Here is an 11,137-nt window from a genome sequence, read left to right on the forward strand (position 1 = left end):
TTCTGGAACCCTAAAGGTAAGATCACACTTAGGCGAAAGGGCTGTGAGTACCTGTAAGAAGTCGCCTCATTTTTAGGTTAGGTTTCTGTGTGTCTGCGATTGTAATCATCTTTAAACATAGCTCCTTGGATACAGAGAGCCACACAGCAGCGTTTTTCCTCCATTTTTTCCCTCTGAATTGATTTAAAACTGGTGTGAGACCGTGTGTGATTACAAGCAACAAAAACCTTGTACCAAAAGCAGAAAATCCTAATTGGGTTATGAATGCTTTTGAGTGGAGTTAGGAAATGAAACCATTTGGAATGTTGAGTCACTTCAAGGAGAAAAATCATGTTTTCAGGAGAAATATTCAGAGTTCTGATTCTCAATTGGATGTTAAATTTAGTCAAAGCCTCCAAGGATGCAAAACTAAATGGTTCATCAACAAAAACAAAGGGGTAGGAAATGGTTTAAATAAGCCATTGCAAATGATTATGTTCTTGTTAGAGATAAACTTGGATAAACATTTGAATTAGATTGACTTCCCACAAGAATGGACTGATCTGCCATATGTAGTGGGAACACAAAAACCACTTTCTTCCTTAACTTTCTCTTAATAAAGAGGGATTATTTATCCATTGTAGACAAAATTGTACTAAACAAATTGAAAATACAAATTTTTGGTAGCAAACAGCAAGAAAATCTAAGTCAAAATATAGTCTAGTTTTTACATCAGTTCATATATTTATAAATTTATCAAAATAAGTCATTTAAAGTCCACAATACATACATAATGTAACACTGTACATGTAAATGTAATAACAAATGTATTACTGAAAGACATTAAAAATAACCTTTCAAAATATCAGTTCAACATGAAAACTGGCTTAAAAAGTGTTGACATCACGATAAACATAATTTCAGTGCATTCAGAGTAGTCATTAAACAGAATTTTCTGATTTCAAGTCTCTTGAAGGTCTTAGTGCTCTCGTTAATTTAAAGGAAGAAGGCAGAGAGATTCTTCTAGCAAGCGGTTGCTTTTCCTCTGCATTCTGCATCAGATGAAGAAACTGTCTAAGAGTGGAACAGCTTCACCCCGGTGGCAAGGCCTTAGTAATGAACATATTCAGACTGAAGGGACTGTGCAGGAAAAACACAAGCTAAGGTTAAAGTCCATCCCATACAAGACTTTCAGAACATCATGCAGCTTCTTCCCACAACACAAAGCAGTTGGGATCTATTCTAAAATGAGGTAAACTAAGAAAATAATAAGAGATCAGGGAAATAACGCATTTACTAGTAAGGGTGAGATACTCAATTACACAAAGTGATTACAGGAAAATTTTGTATTTTCCTCTCTGTGCACAGAAGTTGGGTCTCAGTGCTCTCAAGCTATCAACACCCTGGCCAGGAAACCACATGGCCAGCAGACCTCTCCTCTCATACCCACTGCTCCCCTCAGCAGTGTATTTCAGTTAGACCTGCCTGTTCTGTGCCCCACTCTGTCTCTGGTGAATCCTTGCACCCACACATCTCTGGCCTACACACCAGTTCTTGTGTATAAATAAATAAAATAAATCTAAAAAAAAACTCACTATATTTTCGAAGACTGATTAATAGTGATTAAAATATAGTCATCAAAAATTGGGAAGTAGCTCTTAACTTGTTTCTAAAATTTTCTATGATAATAAGCTTTACTTAAAAATATAAAATGGGTCCTCCCTGGTGGTACAAGGGGTTAAATCTCAGCACTATGAAGCTATGGGCAGCCACTGCAGCAAGAGTTCGATCCCTGGCCAGGGAGCTAACCCACATGGCACAGCAGCGCCCTCCTGTTTCACCCGCTGCTCTGCTCAGCAGTGTGTTTCAGTTGATCCACCTGTTCTGTCCCCTACTCTCTCTCAGGTGAATTCTCACCCCCCATACCTTTGACCTGTACCCCAGCTCTTGCATGCATAAGTAAATAAATCTTTAAAAATAAATAAAAATATAAAAGGACATGTATAATTAAATTGAGAGTGCTAGAATGTATTCTGAGAAGATATAAGCTTGTTACTTAATTCAGTGCACAGTGAATGAATGGTAATGATCCTAATGAAGTGGAATTGACACTTGCTGAAATAACTCTCGGTAATGTTTTAATTTAATAGGTATTAATTCTTTTCATTGCAAGGGATACAAACACTATTAGTTTTCGAATTTGATCCAATAAGACCCAAAAGCATTTATGCAGAAGTGCTTTAAGAAAATTTTCAAGAAAAGTAAGCAGTGCAAGATCCTTCTACCTCTTGTTAGACAGTAATATATAAAAGGGGTGGGGTTGGGGTATGGAATCAGAATGTATCAATAAGAGACATAAACCAGGAAAAGGTAAACATTTCGAGAAAATGAGTATTTTTCAGTAGCAAATAGCATTTTGAAAGAAGAAACATAAATCAGCCTAAACATTAATATGTTTTACATAATTCTAATCAAATACCTGCCTAATTTGATGCCAAATGTTCTTTCCTCCTACCCCAGTAATTATTTTTCAAATTAATCTGCAGCATTTTATTAGAAAGTCTTACAAGTTTTTAGCAGGTCCATTTTGTTAATGATATATATATGAATATCAGCAGAAATGATCTATATCACCATGTACTACATTTCTATCATCACCATGAGTCAAAAAATTACGGTCACTACCCTGAAAGGGAAAAACACAGACATGAAACGGCAAAGGGGTCAATATTAAAAAATAATGTAGGTAGGCGAACAACGATGAAAAGCAGAGGATTAAGCAAAGGAAGGGAAAGGTGAGAGAAGGGACAGGGGTTCTGGAGCCAGTTTCAAGGAAGCAGATATTGTCAAGAGCTGATGGGAAGAACGGAGAAATCTTAGCAAGCTTTCTCACTATAAGTGGTGGCTTATGCCAAGGCTTCAAATGACAGTGACATCAAGAATTAGGGCACTAAATATAAATGCACCTGAACTCACAGACAGTATAAAAAAGGTCAGTCTCAGAACTAAGTTCAGGAAAATGGTTCAAAACCTTGAAATCCATACACATTTATTTCGTGGGTCATTTGTGACCATCCAAGCAACTAGAGCTTAAAAGTAGACTTTCACGGCCCTTCCTGGTGGCGCAGCAGGTTAAAGCACAGCACTGAGAAGCTAAAGCCACTTCACCATGAGTTCGAACCCCACCCACCCCCGGAAGTGACCACATGGCGTGGCAGACCTCTCCTGACCAACCCACTGCTCCCCTCAGCAGTGTACTTTGTCGATCTGCCTGTTCTGCTCCCCACTCTGTGCCTGGTGAATCCTCTCATTACCCCTGCACCTCTCTGGCCTGTACCCCAGTTCTGTAGGCACAAATAAATAAATCTTAAAAAAATAAGTAGACTTTCACTTTTCTAGGCATTTTATTTGCCACTTTCTTCCAGTTAGAAAGGTTATTTGCATTGTAGAACTGGTGAAATTCCTCAGATTGTTTGTATATTTAAAGTTGTTATAAACAAGCACCTTTAGAGTACTATCAATTCTTAGTAAACAGATAAAGCAATGAAACTTTCTAGGTTAAATCATTTATGAATGTGTTACATGGAAGGATAACTATCTGTGTGCACAAAGATTACTTATTTTATGAAATAATGATACCTACTGAACTGGAAGACACTTTTTTTTTTAAAGATTTATTTATTTATTCATACAGAACTGGGGTACAAGGCCAGAGATGCGGAGGGTGAGAGGATTCACCGGGGACAGAGTGGGGAGCAGAACTGGCAGATCGAGGAAGTACACTGCTGAGGGGAGCAGTGGGCGGTCAGGAGAGGTCTGCCTCGCCTTGTGTATCTCCTCCGGGGCAGGCCAGATCGAACTCATGCAGAAGTGGCTTAAGCTTCTTAGTGCAGTGCTTTAACCCACTGCACCACCAGGGAGGGCCTGGAAGACGTTTTTTAATCCCTCTTTCACCACCCAATTAGCTTTCACCACCAGTTCCATAGCTATAACACTCCCTGCTTTGTCACTTCTGTTAACAAATGAAGTCATAATTTGTCTAAATGAGGGCTAGTTAATCCATTTGATAAATACTTACTGAACATCAGTTGTAAATATTAGCTGTAGGATGGATAAAAATACAATACCTAATTTCACACAAAATAGAATCCCTGTTTTATTTTTAATATGGTGTAAAGAACGAGAAAGAACAGACTGGTAAAAGAGGTATAATAAATTATTCTGACCGTAGTATTTTGTACCATGTTTACTGCCTTTCATTCTCAATTTAAAATAAAAATCTTAGTAGTAGTGGACTTTGGGAAGAGCAAAAATGAGTCAAGTCTACCAATTAAGTCTAGTTAATCATAACTGATATTTCAAGGCCTTTTCATTCAGGACACAACTCTTGTGCTACAGGTGACATGGAAATTTCAAACACTATCTGCTACCTGGTGGAGATGTCAAGGGGGGTCTCCAGTTGGGTTGTCTTCCTAATAACCCTGAATTCTAAACTTACTAACAACCTCAGATAACACAATATTAACTTTTTTAATTTTTATAATAAAAATGCAAATGTATTGTGTACGCCATTAACAATATCACCATTGCTGTTGATGTTACTGCACAAAAAAAAGAGATTAACTGCAGCCCATCTGCGTGGAATTCTTAATAAACTAGATAAATTACTTGACAGGTGGTTAATTCTGTGACAGATACTTACTGAGTACTTTCTAGACACCAGGGACAGACCTAAACAGTATAGTGTCTTGCAAAGATCACAAAATTAGGATGGGGTAGAGCTGGAATTTGATTTTCAGCAAGCTGCCTATAAATCCCAAATGCTTAGTCTCCATACACCATAGGATAATGCCACAAGACACTTCAAGCATGTGTTCTGTGATAACTACAAACTCAACTGAACATTTTTTATCACCCTGACATAGACAAATAATAACCTGATGCAAAGAAATATTAAAGGCTGTGATGTATATTAATGTAAAAGGCATTTGTACATTTTTAAGTTATTTTCAACATGACTGAACCCACAGAATTTTCAGGAATACCATAAAGAGATATATTCTTTATAGAAACACCCACGTGTTAAGTATTCTGATTATTGATTGATTCTGTTTGGGCAATTTTTTTTATCATTACTGTGAGACTACCGAATGCATTTAAAATACAAAAACAATCTAACCAGCAATGAAAATGGTTATGATTATGCAGGAAATGAGACCTGCAATGTAAATATTAACTCCTAAGATAGTACTTATTTTTATGATCAAGAGATTTTAATTTCTCAAATAGAATATTCGAGTTCATGTGTTCAGGAAGTTGAACAGAGTGAAGTTATGACCAAATCAACTTTATCAAAAATATATGGTATTTTCATGGTATTCATATCATAAAACTAAACACATCAATATTCAACCTGTACAATAAAGATAAAATTACCTTACACTTGCAGCCCCCAAAATTTTATGTCAAAATATAAGCTTCCATCAAGAAGTCTTATTCTCTGAAAGCAGTTAGATTTGACATAAAACAAAGTGTTAGGTAAGGAGATCAAGACAATTTGTTCTGTTCTGGAAATTTGCTATAATCTGTTTTGGCAGCTGTAGGTAGTGACTTTAAAAATTTAGCTATTCTGGAGGTGTTTCTTTTTTAAACAGCCCAGTTACCTAATCATGGCAGAGAAATGTCTAATAATTATAGCTATCCTGTACCAATGGTTAATAAATATACTATAAGTTGGCTATCAGAAACAGTGAATTATAAAGAAGAATGCCATTTAAGGTCTGTGCCAGCAAATGAATAAAACAACATCTTAAGGTTCAAGCAACTTGAACCAAAGGACCCAATAGCATGGTATATTTCCTACTGACTCAGAATCCCTGTAGTGCTTTTCCACATTTTACCAATAGCCAAGTAAGAAAAATTAATCTACTAATTCAGCTTGTTTCAAGCTCTAACTATATCACAGGACTTACAATAACATTTCCATTTGCTGTGTTGCTTGTAAGTTAACAACACGTAAACTGTGTGCATTCCTATATATTTCACAAAGATGGTTTCACAAGCCTGAAAGTATTTGCCTTTGATAACATAATAAAACTCTTCCAATAACATAAGCAGAAACATGGCTGGAAAAGATTTTTCTGGTATCCTATCAACTAAAAGGCATGGTTTGTGATAAATGCAACTCCAATATCAGTATCTGCATTTTTCTATCATATCTGCTAAGCACTTCAGGGATCCCAACATTTAGTAAGTCAATTCTATTTAATTAAAATGCTATATAAAATATCCTTTTCCCTTTCTGCATACTGTTAATAGATTCAGTTTTTTTTTCTAGAGGAATTTAATCTGCGCTTTTCAACAATCACAAAGAGCTCAATTGTTAGATGACAGATTGTTGACACCCAACTTGACTCAGCCAATCATTACTGAGTGTTTTCAGTTCATCTGATCAAAATTATATTGATGCAAGCTCAGTTAAAATTTATTTTCTGTTATTTTAGTAAAGCTACATTTCTAAAAAAAGAAAACTCTCAGATTACTGTAAATTAAATCAAACATTGAAAATATGTTTTGCTTTTTGCTAGTGTTTCCCATGATAACAGGCTGCTAAGTAACTCAGCTCTTTGCTTAACATTCATGCACCTAGATATTTTATCCAATTTTTGCATCAATAAATATTTATTAGGCACTTACTATTCTTATTCTTTGGAAACTGAGAAAACAAAAGTGGCTCTGTAAAGTCTAAAAACACAAAAGTTTATAGGCCGGCAGAGAAGAGAGAGAGTCATATTTAACTGACTATAGTGTGAGAGCAACCAGGAACTGTAAACAAAGTTCCAAGAGAGTTGAGAAGGAAAAGGTATTCTGCCTTGTATGGGTCACAAATGCTTCGTCAAAAACAAAAAACAAACAAACAAAAAAAAAAAAAACAGAGCATTTAAGCAAGGCCAGGAAATTAAAAGCCAAGCAGAGACAGGAAAAGCCAAGTGGGTTTCCCATGCTAGCTTAGAGCAAGAGACCAAGTGTGGTACTTAAGCAGAAAACCAGCCAGGACTTGGGGAGATTCAGTGGGGAGAGGCGTGTGTCTGACCACAAGGGAAGGGTCCTAGCAGTCAGCCCAGGATCCAGACTGGCCTGTGTGAGCAAACAAGACAATGAACATTTCTGAACACAGGAGGACATCATCCACTGTGCTCAGAAATCCATCCCTGGCAGCCGTACAGAGGAGAGATTAAAGGCAAGAGAGACTTAAAGCAGAGAGAAAATGTAAAGGGCTATGAAGATCCCAATGAAGGCAGAGATGGTACTTTCAGTGAGCACACATGGGTGAGCAAACATCTGAGAGGGAAAAACGATAGGACTTAGTCGCTGGCGGTGTGAGCAAGCAAGATCGAGTGGTGTTTCAGATGATTCCCAGTTTCAAGCTTGAATGACGGATGCAAAGAGATGTAATTATGAAGCCAGGAAATAAAAGTAGGAGCAAGCTACTCAAGGAGCAGTTATTCTCCCCCAGGTAAGAGCACAGAAAGTGGAAATGCAGGTCTAATCTCAGGAGAGGATTAGCCTGACAGAAGGAACCACTTGTGGCATCTGTATACCACGTGTTGTGTGTGTGTGTGTGTGTGTCGAGGAGGAGGTTGCAATAAAAATTTGCCTTTTTGGGTTAAAGATCTGACAGCAATATATACACACACAATTTCAAATTTCCGGAAGAGATTAATGACCTACTAAATATTAAGGGGGTCACACTATGAAGTAAATAAACCAATCATAAAAAAACATGCGGAGCTCATGGTCACAAAGGTGCCATCAATGTATTACTCATGAGCCAACCTGTTTTCGAGCCTGGGGTTTATGAACCAACACAGTGGGGATACGAGGCCTCCATCAGGAAACCGGTGACTCCTCACCAAATAGGGCTGATGAAGAGCAAATGACCCATACAACAGCATGGCTCAGGAAAAAGTCATGCCTTACAGCCCGGTGAAATCAGGAAAGGTTTCACAAAGGAGACTGGAGGAGACAGGCCAAGCCCTGATGGGAGGAGTCTGAGAAGCAGAAGGAAGGAGGTGGCGGGTAAGAAGGAAGCACCCAGGTAAGAAATGCAGGTCCATTCAGGGACATAAGCAGCTCCTCATATTATAACCAAAGTTGCATTCACAGAGAAAAAGAAAATGAGTTTATACAACTGGCTGGGGAATATTCATGAAGGCTCCCTAAAGGCCAGTTACAGAGACCGAACCTACTTTTCTTCAAGACAGAGTTGAAAATTATGCTCCAAGCTATTTCGTCTCTGTATAAATAAATGTATTTTGAAAATGTAGGGAAAAAAAGCATATTAGGGGACAAAAACAAGAGCAACATGTCTGTGGTGGAGAAAGAAACTAACTGTGACAAGACTCTGATGAGGGAGCTGGAAGGCAGTCAGGTGCCCCATTCCTGCAGGTGCAGAGGCCAGAAGCCCATGGTCCAACACTTGAGGCTGCAGTCAGGCTCTCCCTGTGGAAGGAGGCTGAGGAGAGCTGCACACACTGCAGGGCTTATGTGGAGCTGCACCCCTGTCTGAGAAGCCAGCTTGGAGGGGGGGGGAGGTGCTTAGCAAGGGCAGAGCACCTGGGTCACTAAGATGTTTCTATACTAGAGGACAGAGGGGTGAGGTGAAGTTAAGGAGAAAGCCAACAGCCCAGATCATGGGAGAATATGGAGACTGGAAAAGAAACAAAAAAATTCCCATCCAGTATGAATCTGCAAGTTAAAATTCCAATACACACAACAACATAAATACCAAGAAACTGATAAAAGTCCCAACTAGAAGGTGAATTCTCACAGGCTGCGATGCAAATAATAAAGCACTTGCAAAATGACTTACCATCTAAGTACATCAACCTGCAAAACCAAAAAAAATCTGTAAAAAGGAATTATGAAAAAATAGGTAGGTATTAATGAGAACAGTTGGCTATCACAAAGAAACAAATTAAAACAAATGGGACGTATGTCTTATTAAAGTGACAAAGAATTCATGAAGTTCAAGTAGTAGGAGAAATTCAATCAGAACATATCGAGAATGGCAGGAATTAAAAGAGAGAAAACAGAAAGTAAGAAACATTGAGGACAGTTTGAAAGTCCCTAAGTCCAGACAGAATGGAGGAAAACAGAAAAGCAATATAGCCAGAAAGATAACACAGAGAACTTTCCGTAACCGAGAAAGCCATCGACTATAAAATTGAAAGCCCTCGCTGAGGTCAAACAGGATACAATACGAGTCCATACCAAGATAGACTATGGTGAAACTGTAGAACTTCAAGGCAAAAGAGAAAACTCTTATAATGATTTTCTTCTTCAACCACAGAAGCTTTTTAAGCAAAGGCTTACATTAGGAAACTGGCATTTTAAGGGGATTCTGGCAGCTGTGCAAAGACAGAAGGGACCAGAAAAATGAGGGCAGAAAATCAATTAAATCAGAAGATATTATCCTGAAGCGTTCAAGTTAGTGGGAGAAATGGTTGATGCATTTTTTTATGCTTTCCACTAAAACAACACTGCATGTATAAGACACTCATATAAGTATTAGGACAAATATCAGTTGGATAAGCCTTTAAACATACATAAAATGCACTTACTCTCTTAAACTCATGGTTCAAAAAAGGGCAAGATGTTGACCCAGCAGTATTACTGAAGTTATATAAAAAGAAGGTATAAAATTAAGTAAAGGCAATTAGTTAAGTCTAATGTATTTGAGGATATAAAAAATTGTTACCTGTGACGTATTTCTAATCAAACATAGCACTTAAAACAAGTCCTGTGTCTGAAAGAGCCCTTTCACATAAAGAGCCAAAAACAGCTAGCAGGCTTTATACAGCAAGTTAATGTAAGCCAGTATTTAACACTGGAAACTTAAATCACACTTAAGTCTATCTGCAAGCACTAAATCTGCCTAAACAGCTTATACACAGTTTTAAGCAAACACACAAATCATTTGAAACATGCTGACCTCAAAATAACTTGATGCTCTAATTGTCACGTAATATCCCCAATTCCCCTTGGAAAGGGAACAAAAGAATACCAGTATTGAATAAATGCCAAAGTGCCATTCAATACAGAGATAAGCTCAAGTTCTTGATATTATTAGCAGCCCATCGCTGAAATTTTGCATCCAATTTAAGGCAATGCAAAACACAGAGAAGAGATAGGCAAAACCCAAAGCAGTATAATATCAAGGTTAAAAAGCTAGTAGTGGGAGCCTCCCTGGTGGTGCAAGGGGTTAAGCGGCAGCACTATGAAGCTATCCTCAGTTCCTCAGCTACTGCAGCATAAGTTTGATCCCCAGCCAGGGAGCTGACCCATATGGCCCAGCAGAGCTCTCCTATATCCCCTGTAACTCCCCTCAGAAGTGTACTTCAGTCAGTTTGCCTGTTCTGCTCCCCACTTTGTCTCTGGTGAATCCTCTCACCCTCCCACCCCCAATACTTTTGGTCTATACTTCAGTTCTAGTATGCATAAATAAAATAAATCTTCTAAAAAAATAAAAAGTGTTAATCTTTAACATTAAAAGTGATTAATTAAATAGTATTTCAATTTTGATTAAATATTAATTTAAAATCAGAACAGAATGACAGGTTTTTTAAAAATGGAAGTCAGAAGGAACGGACTTCAAGCTTAAGACAGAGAAAGCTTTTACATACCAATGGAAGTAGGAGCATTTTATTGGGAACGGAAGTTCAAACAGTAACTGACACTATTTGTCACACCAACATCGCTCCAAGGTAAAAATGAAGCATGCGGGCCCTCCCTGGTGGTGCAGTGAGTTAAAGCGCAGCACTAAGAAGCTAAAGCCACTTCAGCATAAGTTTGATCCCTGCCGTGGAGGTGACCCACATGGTGTGGCAGACCTGTCCTGATCCGCCCACTGCTCCCCTCAGCAGTGTACTTCGTCATTTGGCCTGTTCTTCTCCCGACACTGTCTCTGATGAATCCTCTCACTGGCCTATACCCCAGTTCCATATGCATAAATAAATAAATCTTAAAAAATAAATAAAAATAAAGACATTTTTTAAAATGAAGCATGCTTTAATGTAAACGCCAATTACAGGTATTTTCGATCAAAAGGGTAACTTTATCAAGTTGGATCTAATATTTTGATCTTACTCTCAAAGTC

The 11,137-nt window shown here is 38.0% G+C and overlaps 1 protein-coding gene across 1 annotated transcript in view; it reads right to left on the minus strand.

The window, feature by feature from the left end:
- Positions 1–808: 808 nt before the first annotated feature.
- Positions 809–11,137, minus strand: part of CDC14A (cell division cycle 14A) — a 159,361-nt gene continuing 149,032 nt past the window's right edge. The window contains exon 16 of the mRNA XM_004689736.2: positions 809–1,119. Coding sequence (XP_004689793.1) covers positions 1,090–1,119 — 30 coding nt within the window. The 3' untranslated portion in view covers positions 809–1,089. The remainder of the gene's footprint in view (positions 1,120–11,137) is intronic.

The sequence above is a fragment of the Condylura cristata genome, unplaced genomic scaffold (assembly GCF_000260355.1).
Source record: "Condylura cristata isolate star-nosed mole 26May11 unplaced genomic scaffold, ConCri1.0 scaffold00026, whole genome shotgun sequence".
Taxonomy (NCBI): domain Eukaryota; kingdom Metazoa; phylum Chordata; class Mammalia; order Eulipotyphla; family Talpidae; genus Condylura; species Condylura cristata.